This window comes from Molothrus aeneus, chromosome Z (assembly GCF_037042795.1).
Source record: "Molothrus aeneus isolate 106 chromosome Z, BPBGC_Maene_1.0, whole genome shotgun sequence".
Classification (NCBI taxonomy): domain Eukaryota; kingdom Metazoa; phylum Chordata; class Aves; order Passeriformes; family Icteridae; genus Molothrus; species Molothrus aeneus.
The window spans coordinates 11,319,795-11,335,840 of NC_089680.1; the positions used below are offsets into that span (position 1 = coordinate 11,319,795).

A 16,046-nucleotide genomic window follows, 5' to 3' on the forward strand; every position below is an offset into this window, starting at 1 on the left:
TTTAATTCAATGAATTAAAATCTAATTGGATAATGTTAGCCATGATGCTTAAGAGTTTTCATTCTGATGTTAGTGTGTTGCATTTTTCTTGTGGAATGCTACACTGGGTGCTTCAAACTAAGTGTACTTGAGGTTTTGCTCAGATATTTTGAGTTTACCAAACTGTAATTTTGTGCAAAATCACATGGGTAAAACCTAGTGTTTATGCTGAAAAATCTATCTCATAAATAAAGTCATATGGTTTGTGAAAGCAATATTAAATTCAGCGAGCTTAAGTTAGTTTCCAGTCTCTAAACAAATGTAGATATTTGATTATACTCTTCTGCAGTTCAATTTTTTTGTTATTTACTGGTGTAGCATTTCTTTTGTATTACTATAATTGCCAGAGAATAGTGAGCAACCAGACATCCTTAAGTAGATGGATGAAAAATTCATAAGACACTATGATGATTGTATTATTGCTATATTTAAGAAAACAATCAAAACTTCCTAATCTTAATTTTGATGAAGTCTTCTACACTTTAAGGCGTATCAGGGATCGCTGTAGCCTTTTTGTTTTTTAAACTGAAAGAGTTTAGACATTGTTCTGGTGGGGTTTCCTTTTTGGACAATGACCAGAAATTTGATGAAGTCTTTTAACAGGTCACTAAAGAGTAGCAGGTGTTTCTGTTCTGAGTCTTGCAAGTCTGTTTCTTTGAACTGCAGCAGCTGAAAGTCCTCTGGTCTCTTCAGAGGTTTTTGGAATTATGTACCATTCTATAAAGCTTCCTATACGAGGTTCATGACTGTACTTTCTTGATTTCTTCTGTAAGGGAGGAAGTAGTGAGAATAAAATCTTTGCCCTGTGTTGGCTGTATCTCTCCTTCAAGGGCAAGAGCTTAGTAGTGTGGAAATGTCTTCTGCTGAAGGAAGGGTTCTGTTGGTTGTTCAGTTCTTTTTTTCATTTGGCATAAGACTTTGAGGGGAAGTCAGATGGGTGCAAACTCTTATGGATTGTGCATACATGAGGGAGTTGAAAAGAATGGATAGTTGTCCTAACTCCACTGATAGGTTGTCCATTGGTACCATTGAAGTAATTTTAAAGATTCCTTGTATACAGATTAGATTCTTGTGGTCTACAGAGCACTGTTAGCTGGGGGGACAGGGCACTTAGCTTCAAAGAAATCTGTGAATAGTAACTAAGAAAAGGAAACAGTTAACAGTAGACATGTTTGTTATTTGAACATTTAGCTATGTGTCATTTGTTGAAAATTTCTAGTCTTGATTGCTAGTTTAAATAAGATAAGCTTATAATCGGCCTCTGTCTGGTCTCTGATGTTGTTTAAAAATAGGAGATTTGACAATATGTAATAACATCGAAGGACTAGAATATTTGAGTTAAATTTGTTAACTTGTGATATAATTAAACAAGTGCTATTTCAAATGAGTGGAAGCATACCCTAGTAATCTCTGATATGAGAGATTAGAAGAGTTAGAGGTTTAAAGTCATAAAACTCTTAAAGGTTATCCTTTACAAAAACAAAATTTATACTTTCAATTACCATTTAAATGGTTCATCTAGAATTCAACATAAGAGGATCAATCTTTTTTGCGTCCCCAAAGAGGAGAACATTCACATATGACCATTTGGAATATGAAGTCTTCCACTGAGTCCCTTGCAGGGTGTAAAATGGAGAAGCACAAATATATCTGTCCATTTATAAGTACACCAAACAATATTAATAGAAGGAAGTGTTACCATTCTGCTAAAAAGAAGCTTAGCAACCCTGCTCATGGTTATTATTTAGACTTGTTACCTTTTCATAGATACTTACAAAAGGCCCATTTTCAATATGATAGACCAAGCAGTTCTAGAACTGAATATCATCCAATTTTACTCAGTTGTTTAAGGAGTTTATTCTGTGATTTAAGGCAATCATCAGGTTTGCAAGGAAGCAGTAATATAGAGGGTTTCAGTGCTAGTGGTATCTTGACTGTTGCTTTGGAAAGATTCCAGGGTGAGTAAAAGAATAGAGATATATTTATAGTAACAGCTCTCCTCATCCACCTGCTGCTTCTAACACTTCCTCAGCTTCCAAGCATATCTGTTTTCTGGATGAATGGTCTTCAAATCATGATTTCCTTGTAGTTTTGGCAGAAATGTATCTCATGATGTCTGTGGTTATTTCAGTGCAATGTGGTTCTTTGCACAAAGGTTCCACAGTAACTAATTAATTAAATTCTAAATCCCAAAGTACTCAAAACTTTGATACAGATATTTCCAAAGATAAAGACCATAACCTCCTCTCCAGGAATACTGTTCATAAGAGGATTGGTGGGAAATTACCACTTGGAAATCCAGCTAATTCTTTTCCCATGTCAAGCTTGTGGTTCCAGTAATGTTTTGTTTCTTGTGTCATGATGAATAATTTCATTTGATAGAACAGCTCTACTATATTTTATAGTGTAGTGTATAGTGTAGTTTATGATCTTGCTTTGAGTTCCAAGGTACTGCCTTTTAGTGAGCATGTTGCAAGGTAAAGAGAATATTCTTACGAATTTGCTAAGTCAAAAGGATTCATACGTAGAGTAACTGTTCTCCGAACTACGATAGATTTGTTAAAGTAATTGGAATAAAATGTAGGTATATTTTGAATATATGTACAACCTCAGAGAAAGGTGGAGGAGTGAATTATTGTTTTGAAAAGAATCTGAAAACAATGAACTAGTATAACCCAATCATTAATATAGTCAAAAAACTCTTCTGTAACTTAATACATACTCCTTTTACTATGACAACTGTTACAAAGACGGAAGCAAAAACATCCTTTATCACACTCTATTAGACTAAAGAGATTGTGAGCCAATATATTTGGAACTGCAACAAGCTTCAGATCTAGGTCAGTAAGATTTCAAAGAAAGACATTAGTCTGATATTTTGGTGAAGTCCCAGATCCCAATATTTTTTCCCCCAAAAAAATACTGCTGTCTGTGGAATGAAGTTTGAATACAGATGCCTTGAAGAATATGAAGTATATTTCAATGGATATTGTAAAAATTTATCTGTTCATTTTGGGACTCATGACTTAACGAAGAAGCTATATGCAAAATTCTGTATATTCGACTGTGAAAGAGAAGATCTGAAGACATCTGTTTTTAGAGGTTCACTACTCTCTTCTCATCTCACTGTTCTAATTCTTGTATAGCTAAAAGTGAGTTCAAGATTTTATGAAGCCCTCAGAACCTAATGGTATGTTTCAGCTTTCAAATTTTTGTAGCTATTTTTTCAACTTCAAAAGTTTTTGTACTTATTCAATGGAAGTTTTTCATTATGCTTTATGAAGGCAGTGGTACTATATATTCATCCTACCTTTTTTGCCCTAGTTCAACTGGATATTTTCTTATACTTAGGACAGCTTTTTTAGTCCTAGATCCAGAATTCTCATAGAGACAAAGTGGTAATGATTGAGTTTAGTTTTGAGGCTCACTTTCAAGATGTACTGGAAATAAGAAGAAATCTGTGAATGATCTGTAACTCTGTCTTCAATCACCTTGCCATCTAAGAAAATAAAACTATGAAGGTGTCCCTTTCTTCTCAGGCAAGATGTCAAGTTACTAAAACATCAGTATTCTAATGTCAAGATAGATGAAGAATGTGCATCAGAAGAGCTATGTATTTAGAGGGAATGTGTGTATCAAGTTGTGATGTAATCATCTACTTACGTGTTCTCAACTTACGATTTGACATTTTGGATGATGAAGAGCAGCAGCATGGTGAACCTGGTCCCTTACAGAAGTCCAAGCAAGAAAATTGGCCCTACTTGAATTGTTTTGGTTGTTTGTTCTTGGTGCCTTCAGCATGAGGGGTCTGAAAGGTGAGTTTTGGTTGATCCAGCTACAGCTGTCTAAGGCATCACAGCTCATGGCCATCTGCTCCTATAGTAGGCATAAGAGAGGAAAGCATTGTCTTGCTTAAAGCTTAATCATTCAGCCTGGTAGGTTAATGCTGACCACCTTCACTACTGCCTTATGGTGATGCATTAGAGAGTAGTTGTGGAAATATGAATGTGTGTTCCCTTCTGCTACAAATGATAACTTCAGTTAAAGAAATGGGGCAGATAATGAATAACAGTAACATCTTAAAGACTACTGTTAGATCCACCATCAGAGCTTTTCAGGACTTTTTCAGTGTGCCTGGCATTTCTGGACTAAAATGACAAGACTTACCAACTTTTCATAAGAATACAAGTTTCTGAACTTAGATTTCAAAATGTAAAGGGTTTTAATTGAGAAGTAAGGTAATGATGTGTATGGACGTATGCATATTTGTTCTAATCCATAGTGAAGAAAAATTCGTCTATGTAAGTCCTCATATGAATCCAGCAGTTGCTGTAGCACAGGAAAAGCAAAAATCTCCATGCTAAAAAGCTGCATTTTTGATTTGGAAAATTTATTTGGCCTTACATGTCTATCACAAAGCTGGCATTCATTCCTACAGGCTTCTGTTGAGCTTTGCAAAATTCTTTATTTGCAGTTGATCAGTTTCTGCATGGAGTTTATTGGATCTGTCTTTACTGTCTTCCAGCCATTGAATCTTATACAAAATTTTTGAGTTTTAGAAAGTTAGAGATATCCAAATAGATTTGAGGATGAAAATGATAGGGAAAAATCCTGTTCACATCACTGGAATTGACCATGTTATTGCTTGTTGTTGTGGCCTAATTTTAATTTTGGAGGTGATCCTTCAAAGTATTTCTAAATAAGAATCTTATAAAAATTTTCAAGAAATTAGAACTCATATGTTGTGATTCTAGTTTACAGTTCCAGAGGACTGTGTGGATTTTTTCATTGACATTTATTTCCCTATTTCTTGATTACATCCTCCTTACTGTACATTCACGTGCTCTGAGTGGAGAGCTGGTTCATTGCATCTGGTGATAAGGCACCACAAACCTAGGCACAAAGAATGGTACTTTTCTTGCTTTGCATTTGTGGTCTAGGCATTTTGGCAATAGATCTATGTTTAGTAATTCCTTAGACTTACAATCTTATTCCCTGATTACACAGAAAATTTTTTTTTTTCGACAAATTATGCAGTGGTAGTTGAGAAATGGGAATATAAGCCTTACTGCAGGTAAAGCATCTAGTTTGTGTGGCAGAAATTATTTTTAGCTTAGAGTTCTGTGTTGGTAATATAAATGGGTTGTAGTTTTATATGGGTAGAATATACTCTTTTGGATACTTCCGTGTGCTTCTCATTTCTATGAATTCTACCAAATTACAGGTTGTTGACTTATTTTTTCTGTATTCTGCTCCTAATGTTTTTTAGTGTAAACTGAAGGGCTTATTGCAGAGTCAGGTTCTTGACAGAAATTTTCACTATACTTTGTGTTTCATCTATAAAAAGCATTATGATTGCAAAGGGAAAAATATTCAAGTTTTTAAGTGTGTAGTGGTCCCCCACCTAATATATGCATGTGTTAAGGTAGAGACTCCAACCCTTGGTTTGCTGCTTTGTTTCAAAGAGAAGCATGGACGGGTGGAATAGTTACTTTATCAGTTTTGTTCATTGTTTGTGTGTTCCCTGAGTAAAATATGTGTGAAGTCCAGCTGATTCACTGAACCAAGTGGGGAAAACCTCTGTCATAATCATTGCAGATCCTTGCTTACTTAGTACTTGTGTAATAAAGAGGTTGGATCTGCAGAAGATATCTTCTATGGTAGTATTTCTCAAAAACTAGTTGTGGAGCTGCACCTTAACTTTGACTTTGACTTTTCAGATTTCTCCTTCAAGTGTAACTGAGGAGTTTGGGAGTTTTTTTAATGGGGTGGGGTTTTTTGGTCCTTATGTATTGCAGCTGCTTTATTAGGCGGTTCCCTTGGGAATTACACAGGACCTTTTGATTTCATATGTTTTGAGGGAGGGTTTTTTTAATGATTAGCTGGCATTTGTGGGAAACGGACATTGAATGATAGTCTGAATACATTAAAAAGTATTAGTTAGAGAAGTCCTATTCTTGCTTTTAAATTCAGTGGATTTTGTTTTGTGTGCACATCCATGCTGTGGAGGATTCATTATGGGAATGGAAGGGAATGGACATTCTTCCTTGAACATTTATCAATTTTTATATATAATTTGTGATTTTTTTCTCTTTTAACTTGCAGATAAGCCTTTAAAGAAGCGAAAACAAGAAAACAAACCACCAGAGGCTGGAGGTGCTACTGGAGGAAATAGAACAGCTTCTCAGGAGACAGGTTCTGCAGGAAATGGGGCAAGGCCAGCACTGATGGTTAGTATTGATCTGCAGCAAGCAGGAAGAGCAGACTCTCAGGCAACAGTAACTCAGGATTTGGACACCATCAAAAAACCTGAAGAAATTAAGCAGTATAATGACGGGTTTATGTGTGTTCCCCAAGAAGACACTGTTGGAGTTCTTAAATTTAAACCTGAAAACCATCCAGAAATTTTTAGGAAAAAGTCAGACTTTGAAAGTCAAAAGACAGATATCCAGCAAAATGAAAACAGACAAATGGAATTCCAGCAAAATGAGAGCAGACGGTTGGAAAGTAAATACAATGAGAGCAAGCAGTTAGAAGTGAAACATGAAAGCAGACAAATGGAAATGAAACAAAATGAGAACAGACAGACAGAATTGAAACAAAATGAGAGCAGGCAAATGGAGATGAAACAAAATGAGGGAAAACAAAATAATGGCAAACAGGAAATACGGCAAAGGCCAGAAACACCGAAACAGAAGAGTGAAGGCAGACCTGAAACACCGAAACAGAAGAGTGAAGGGAGGCCTGAAACACCTAAACACAAACATGATAATAGGAGGGACTCCAGTAAACCCTTGTCAGACAAGAAAATTGAAATACCTAGGCACAAACTAGATGTGAAATCTGATCCTTCAAGGATGAAACCTGAAAATCGACCTGATCCAACAAAACCGAGGCCTGATGGGCGCTCAGTTTCTGATACACCAAGGCGTGACCATGACAGCCTTAAACAAAGATCTGAGGACAGGGGGGAGTCAGAGAGATACAGAGGAGATCCATCCAAGATCAGAAGGCCTGAATATTTGAGATCCTCAAACAAAAATGAACATGATTCTAAGCATGGTATTAAACCTGATGGTTCAAAACCTGAGAAATTTGAAAGGAAATATAGGCATGAGTCTGGTGATTCAAGGTTTTCTTCTGGGGATCAGAAATCAAGGCCTGATAGCCCTCGTATTAAACAGGAAAGTAAAGGGGATTCTAGCAAATCAAGACCTGATAAACCTGGTTTTAAGTCACCAAACAGCAAGGATGAACGAAGGACAGATGGTAATAAGAGCAAAGTAGATAGTAATAAAGCACATGGGGACAATAAAGCAGAGTTTCCCAGTTATTTGTTGGGGGCAAGATCTGGTGCATTGAAACATTTTGTCATTCCAAAAATCAAACGTGATAAAGATGGCAATGTTACTCAGGAGTCAAGGAAAACTGAATTTAGAGGTGAACATAAGGACAAAGTAGAGAAGATTGGGCTAGTTGAAGATCTAAATAAAGGAGCTAAGCCTGTAGTTGTCCTTCAAAAGCTTTCTTTGGATGATGTGCAGAAATTTATTAAGGACAGAGAAGATAAATCAAGGGGCTCTTGTTTTAAACCTAACAAGAACAAGTCAACCAAACCTAATAAAGGTAAGATTGTTTTAATATTAATTGCATTGTATCTTTTACACTTGAGTTCTTGTAGACTTTGTACTTCTGCTGTTAGAAATTAAATGCAAACATTTGATAGTTTATGTGCTTGCTTATATGGTGAGAGAAATAAAGTGAAACTAGTCTAAGGACTTGTCATTATCAGAAATCTTGCTAGAAATGTACCTGAAATTATTTATCTACTTCAGTACAAGTACTTGATCTGGCAACACTTTAGTGGTCTTAAGATGTACTTCAGCTGCATTAGTTTTATATGGCAATTTATCTGGTGAAATGTAACTGTTGTGTGTATGATTTTACCTGATTAGGTCTGTCAGTATAAATGACTCCCACTACTGTAAATATTGGAGCTGGAATGATGGGAAATACTAACTATGCAAGCCCTACGATTATTTTTGTATTTAATTTGAAGTTAAATGGGTTTTTCCAAAGCATGTTTTTAAATGGTGTTAGTAAGAACATAGTTGCAGAGTCCCACCTACCTCCTTAACACTGTAGAAACAAATCAGTTGAGGAGGTTCCATAATTGAGACTTTGTGACAGTAACTTAGAAACACGTTTGGTCTGTAGGAGACTTCTTTTTATCATTGTCTCGTGTCCATTATATGCAGAAAGAAGAAAGCTGAACAATTAGCTGGCATTTTGAAATTAGTAATATGGACAGGAAATAATTTAGAATAGCTTGTAGGTTTGATATTTAACTGATTATCTCTTTTGCAGGTTTAACACTTTTTAAAAATAAGATCCTTTTTTTTCTTGGTACTTTCATTTTGACTTCATTGGTTTCAGACTGAAGTAGATCATTTCCCACTGTGAAATCAGTATTACTAACTGGTTGGATTTCCATTTTTTTAACATTTAACATTTAAAAAATTTAAGTTTCTTATATAGTCATGTTTATAGAGTTGTTGTGTCTTAAAATAGACTGATAAAAGCCAGATGAGAGGTTTACAAATGTATGGAGGATGGTGTATAAAGCCATTTGCAGGTGTATAACGAATTCAAGATTAAAACATTTTCTTACGTAGCTAATCTGGTAAGAAATTATGTAGAAATCATCTTCATGAATGTATGACTATCTTAATGTGCACTTGTAAAGAGGTGTTTTCTGTATCATTAATTTCTTGTGCTATGCTGTTTTTTATCTACTAACCAGTTTATATTAACTCTAAAAAGCCTTAATAATAATTTGTGATGTATTTTACATATTTGTAAAATATTAGCCTCCTTGTTAGGGATTTCTTTTTGTCTTGGGAAAAAGAACATTATCCCTGTCCCTTTTTGAAGTTCAAAAGAGGCAAACTTTCAATTTTTAATAATAGGTATCTAGAGTTAGCCATAAAATTTTATCTTTGTTCTCAGTTTAATCTGAAGGTTTCAGATGAAACCCTTATGTCCTTGATAGAAAATGCTAAAAACTTTCTGATGGAACTGAGGTCTAGTCTCAGTAGGATAGATTTTGAATTCACACTTTTTTATGGGCAGAAAATCAGGTACAAGTCTTCTGAACAATAGGCAGTGCATGTATGCTTTCCAAAAGTGTTTCTGAATTACTTTTTTCTTGTAGTCTGTATTATATGTGGTTATGTATGTAGAATGCTTTAATAATGTGTAAAGGTTTTAATGACTTTTGGTATGATTCTAGTACCTGTCACAGATGAGCAATGCAGTGATTTTAACGTTAGGTTTATAATTTCTCTACAATTTTTTTCTGCATTTTTTTTTCTTTCTGAAGTCATCATTTTCTTGCATTTCTTGCACTATGAAGTAACTTGGGACACGTTTTGCAGGGAAAAATGGTTTGAATCTGATACAAGTCTTTTTGCAGTTCTATTCAGAATAAGGTTCTTACAACGATAGTAGAAATAGGTTTCATGAAAAGAATAATGTAACTTTTTATCTTACAAATCATGTTTTGAGTGTTCAGCAGGCAGATTTTGGAGAAAGTGTCTTTGAACTGCAGATTTTTGATGTGTATATTTAGTTCTGGTTTTTTTTTTTTTTCTGGTAACTTACTTCCTAGAACACATGCTAATTAACCAGGTGAATTCCAGTGTTTGAAAGATACAAATTTTATAAAGATATCTCTCTTCATAAGGCAAACTCTGTTTGTTAACAGCTAACTGATGTAGATGTATTCATGCCACTGACACGGTGTCCTCAATCCAGTTGAAATAGTGTTCAGTTTTACTTGGTGCCATTTTTAGTTATAAACTTTTTAATACACTAAGAACGGTAATTTTCATAAATCTTCTTTTAGTTCATCCTATACTACTTAGTAGATTGTAGCAATTCTTTTCCAGTGAATTCTTGCCTTTTAGCATCATTATTCAACTTCTCACATGCCTCTTATGCCATGTAGCTTAGTGTATTTTACTTTCTCTTATTTCATTACCCTTGTATCTCTTGTCTTCGTTTTTGCTTTCTCATCCATCCCTCCCTCAAGAAAATGTCTTCTACTGGCTTTCTCATATACAACATCATTGCTATTATTTATCTGAAATGCAGTTTAAAATATCGTTGTTCAGCTAGTTCGAAACACCATTTAGATAGCTGTCCTGTCGTAAGGGGCTAATTCCCATTCATTACAAAACTCAATAAAATTGACTCACATTAAGTTACAATTAATTCTTTGCAAACTGAAAGTCCATACAACTTTTTGCATTGTTTTAGTAAATTTTAAATTTGTGCCTTTATTTGCATTGAACTCAAAAAAGACAAGGTAATATTGTCACCAAATTTTATAGACATGTTTGAAATTTTATCAAGTTATGAATGGGAGGGATAGCCACAGTATGTGACCCTTAATATTAAATAAATCCAAGAGTCCCTTTTGGCATTTACAAGGAAGAAGTAATTTTTCTCTCTTCCCTGATCTTTGAGCATTTTCTGAAAGATTCTGTATCTCAGAGGAAAGTTATGGAATTTTTTTCACAGTATTTTTGTTACAGAGTCTTGTGGTGAAGTCTTGTGGCCAATTTTGTCCACATCAGAATGAACTGTGACATTTTCTTTGTCTGATTTTACCATCTGTTAATGTCTTTTATTGGTTTTAATGCAAGTGTATGTTGTTGTGGGACCCATGAAACTTTTCCCTTTAAGCTTGTGCCTGCAATGAGGAGGTCATGTTTGCTGTCCTTTCTTTTCAGAGCTTCAGTGAACACCTTCTCTGCTGCTTTTTTAGAGCTATGCTGATCAGCTGTGTTGGGATGGGAGCTGTTAGCAGCTTCATGGTTACTGCATTCTGAACAGGACAAATTTTCCTTTGTTAAATATAAATATTGAGAGAAACTGTAACTATCTGTGCAAGATGTCTGAGTAGGTTTATAATATGTTTGAAGGATTGTCTTTGCAAAACAAACATCTTTTGGATCTTCCTATATCACCTAAAGGAATTTGTTGTTTTAAGGGAAAAAAAAATTCTGATATGAATGCCATTCCTCCATTGTGTAGATTGTTGTGGGATTTAATTATCTTCACAATGCAGAACTGAAGACATAAGGTTTTGCTGCTCACTACAAGTCTTCCTAAATATACTGTTTCCTGCTGCTCTGATCTGAAATTTGAGTAAAGACTTGATGTTTCTTTGAAGGTGCCCTTCATACATACTCTTTACAGGATCAGCTAAAAATCTTACTGCTTAATCATCTTTATGTCGTTAAAACAATGCTTCCGGATTCTTCTGTGTTCTCTGCTTCCATGGTTTGTTTGGGGTTTTGGTTTGTTTGTTTTTAATTCCAGGTGACTTTTTCAGAGCCTGTAGTAACTCTGATTTTGTGTTTGTGTAACATGACAGTCTGTCTTTGGGTTCTAGCATTGTTGGAAATAGTTTCCCTTGGGAAACAGCAATCAATTATCTTCTAGTAGTGACAAGAAAGGGAGTATTTCAGGATGAAAAGCTGTATCCAAATTGTGTGGGCTCACTTGAGTGAACTTGTTGTGCCTCTCACTGATTTCTAGTTAGTGTAGCCAAGCTACTTAAAGGTGCTTAATGGTACAGATGAAAACTGTGGGCAGAAAAGAAGTACCAGTTCTAAACCTCATTTAAATCCTACATGTACAGGAATTCTATAAGGGCAAAATTGGGTTATGGATGTTAACACATCAAATTTTAGAGTTCACACTAATTTGTTTCCAAAATAACAATTTCTTAATGCTGAGACAGACACCCCAAAATCAGAGGGGCCACAAGGAAATAACTGCATTAAAAACATACTACCTTGGGAAAGGAAAAGTTTGAAACTCAGCTTGCTTCCCATAAAATTGTGCTTTTCTAAAGGTTAGCAATGTGAAAATCCTCAGTTCCATACATCTTGAATTTGAAATGACTGTCCTGAAGTTCCCCGTAGCAACTGCATTTGCGTGTGTCAAGGCCAGAGTAATAACCTGCTGACCATCTTGCTATGGATGCAGCACCAGGTGGATCTGTAGAAAATTATGCCACATTTCAGAGGAAAAAAAATACTATATTTCAGCATTTACAGCAAAAAATTTATAAATACTCTTTCAGTTCAAATGTTTAAACCTTCTTCAAACTAAAATTTAATTGTAATTATAGAAAAACAGCTATGACTTTCATAAGAGTTCTACAGTCTTCCAGTTTTTTCTCTATTCTGATATATTAATGACTACCTCCTCTCATCTTGACTAGACTAGAAGAGGAACTGGCTCACCCTTTTGCCATTAGAAGTATTTCAAGATACTTGTTGGCTTTGCAGAGGATCCACTTTAATATGCTCTTTGTTCATTGAGCCCTGATCATTTGGTGTTTTTTCCTGGATTTAAAGGTTCCATTTTGAAAAATATTCCAAGCATTGCTTAGTTAAAAGTCTAAATTATATATAACTTGTTAAAGTCAAGGAAGATTTGATTTCTCTAACATACTTTGCACTGGAATAGTTTTGCTCCTACTTTCAGGGAATTTTAAGATAGGGTGTGTCTGTCCCATTCCAGAAGGTAGCTGGGATTTGTGTGGGCATTGTTCATACTTTCTGGGGCCTTCATTTTTGGTGCTAGTTTTTCAAAAGTAGATGTTGGATAAGCTGGTATTGGTACCTAGCAGGAATCAGCCACTGCACACTGGAGTAATTCCTTATGTATGATCTATTACTGGTAATAGAGGTGACATTTTCAGCACAGAGCCTTGCCTGGTGGCTGCTTTCCTGCTATTTGTTTCCTACTTTGGACTTTGCTACTAAGGTAAATATTTTGATTCTTGCTCCTACAGTATTTTCTGGATAGGAAGAGTGAACTTCGCGTATGTCACACGGAATTCTTAGCAGCACCACTGAATTAGATCCAAACCACCAATTTCATTATACTTTAATTTGTCTGAAATATGATGCTTTGTCTGTTTGCAGATTTAGTGCATTGTTTAATGAGTTGATTTTTGAAAAATTACTTTGGCAAATGTAAGTGATACACGTTTATTACCTAATTTGTCAGAACAATTTCTTGAAAGTCCAAAACTGCTCTTGGTTCATGGACATGGATACTTGATTGAGTTCCTCTTGTTTCTGGGAATAGCTAAGGCTATTTTGCATAAATAATTTTTGCAGCAATGCATTGCAATGTGTAAATGTGGCCCAGCAATTTATCTCATGTCAATTACAGTAGGCAATGCAGACTTTTCATGTGTCTAAGGATCTAAAGGTGGATATTGATCTTGGCTTATGTGCTGGAATATGTGCTCGAAATTTTTGGCTTGAATTTTCTTCTAGCCAAAGGACAAATTTGACTAAATACAAAAAGCCTCATTTTTGCTTCTGGAGAATTAACTTTTCTGTTGCTCAACATTGTCAGCTGTTCTAGGTGACTCTTTTCATGTAAGAAAATATAAACTGTTTACTTAAAATTTGGAGTTTATTTTTTGCTCTGTGGGAATACTACCAGCAAACAGAAAAAAATAGTATAGAACCTTTTTTGTCTTTCAAATTACTGAACTGTTGTTTTCATTGAATAACTTTTCTTTAAATATACATTCTGTTTAATCATCTTCCAAGCTATTTTCTTGTACTATTTTATATTTAAAGCTAAAACATCAGCAATCTTTTGTTGTTGTTTGTTATGTAATTGTTATCTTGAAGAATCAAAACTAGTAGCTTCATGCAATATTTGCAGTGATAAGGACTGAGAATGTTTCTATGCAATAGTAAGAAAAATAAGCATTTATGTGTCAATTAGCATTGATGTACCTAGAAGTCACAGATAAGATGTAGAATAATGGTTTTTGTTTCCTTATTCTCTGCAAAGGTTTTGGTTGTATTATATTCCTTATATAGAAGGTTTTGTTTTATAAGAAGAGAAATTCTGAGGAATAATCTGATTTTATTAAGATCTTTTGTCTCAGGCTCATTAAACGACCTGAATACATGGCTGGAAAAATAAATTAGTCATAAATTTCAGATCCCAAACATTAATCATTATAGGGTCAACAAATGGTTTGGGTTAGAAATTATCTTAAAGATCATCTCATTTCTACCCCCTGCCATGGGCAGGGACACCTTACACTGGATCAGGTTGCTCAGAACTCCATCCAGCATGACCTTGAGCACTGCCAGAGATGGGGCACCCACAACTTTTCTGGCCAATTTGTTCCAGTACCTCACCACCCGCTCAGTAAAGAACTTCTTTCCAACATCTAAACTAAGTCTCTCCTGTTTTGTTTTAAAACTCTTCCCCCTTGTCTTATTGCTATCTGGCAGTGTAAACAGCCACCCTCCCTCTTTTTTTGTTAGCCCCTTTTGAGTACTGAAGGGAGTTTTAATAGAAGCATATTAACAGATAATTGCATGCTGGGTTTTGCAACTGTACAAAATACCTTAACTTCTTAGAACAATAAATTGAGTTGGCCTAAATTTCAATGCATATGTTCAAAAGCAATGACAGCAAAATTCAAAAGCACCCCCCAACACTGATTCATAAAAGCAAGGGAGTTTGTGCAGCATTATATTTATTTCAGTTGCCAACCTTGCTTCTTTTTATTCTGAGTACTGCTTTATTTTTTGTACAGCATCTTGGAAAGCTAGGCTGCTGTAGCCTCTTTTTATCAATTTCTATACAGACAAAAAGTCAGCAATAAGGCCAGCAGTAAGTTCCTACAGTAATCATATAGCTTGAGAAATCATTGATGCCAATCTAAGTGTGAGTTCTCTTGGCATCTTGGGAGAGTGTGTGTTGGATGTATTCCCTGCTCTCTATCTGGGTGTTTCAGAATTCCCTTTTGAAATATCTTCCCTCCTTCTAAAAATGTTTATTTCTTCTCAGAGTATTTTGTACTATTGTAAAATTCTTTTTGAATCTATGTTTCTTAGCTGTGGTTAATGATGACCTCTGTTGTATCATGGAATTATTCTGTTGCCATGTCCAGATGCTTCTCTGACCAGCCTGTTTGGGTCCCATCTTTCAAAGCCAGAGCTAAGGACTTGAGTAAAAGCAGGGAGTCTGAAACTCCTCTTTTTTTAGGCTGGGAGCCTTTCCTTTGTGCTACTGTTGGGGCAGATGAGGAAGAATTGTTTTAAAAAATATGTTAGACCAGGTTCCGTGAAATGTAGGGCATACTTCTCCCTAACATTGCCTTTCTCCATCCTGCTGAATTGATTGAAGCAGAGAATCCTTGTGTGTGCAGCCCCTTGGGTAGTGGTGAGGGCATCTCAGTCTCCACCCTTTTTTTGGTGTGAGTGTATGTGAGGTGAGCTCTGGAGTTATCCCTTTACCTATGTAGTCAAAAGATGAGGGTAAGGCGCTCAGTAGAGGGTTATATCCTTTTGGATACATCCTGTAGGATGTAGCTGTATACCCTTCCGTAAGCTTTACAGCAGGGAAGGGGAGAGGAAAGAGTGTAAATGTCCTACTCAGTCTGTTTTCACCAGTATTCATTTGATTATGTGTTTTTCAGCTGATGATAGGGTATTGAGATACGAGTGGAACTTCCATCATATGAGCAGAAATGTCCTCCTCAAAACTTAAGTTCACCTATAAAAATTACTGGGATTTCCCTGTGTTTCCCCTTCTGTTCCTAAAACTGTTCAGGGCACAAAATTATTTTGACAAGTGTGAAGCTGGTGGGCAGCAGACTTATCACCAGGGGCTCACTGCACCATATAAAGAACACGCTGGAGCATTTTAAGGGAGAACCTGGTGAAAATGATATCATTAAATTTGCACACTTGAGAAAGAATCAAAGATTTTTCAACTTTAACCAGCGACCTCTTTATGAGTTTATAGGCACTCATGTGGCCTTTTGCATTCCAGTGCCTGAATGCTATGCTGTAACAATAGTTCGCTATTTTAGAAGGGTGTTTATTTTCTAAACAGTTTACAACCTAGGGAAGTACTTCTGTCCTTTCTTTTTTTTTCCT

The 16,046-nt window shown here is 35.5% G+C and overlaps 1 protein-coding gene across 1 annotated transcript in view; it reads left to right on the forward strand.

Moving 5' to 3' along the window:
- The window catches only part of NIPBL (NIPBL cohesin loading factor), a 147,214-nt gene that overhangs the window by 84,367 nt on the left and 46,801 nt on the right, over positions 1 to 16,046 (forward strand). The window contains exon 10 of the mRNA XM_066568764.1: positions 6,145 to 7,665. Within this exon, the coding sequence (XP_066424861.1) occupies positions 6,145 to 7,665 (1,521 nt within the window). The remainder of the gene's footprint in view (positions 1 to 6,144; positions 7,666 to 16,046) is intronic.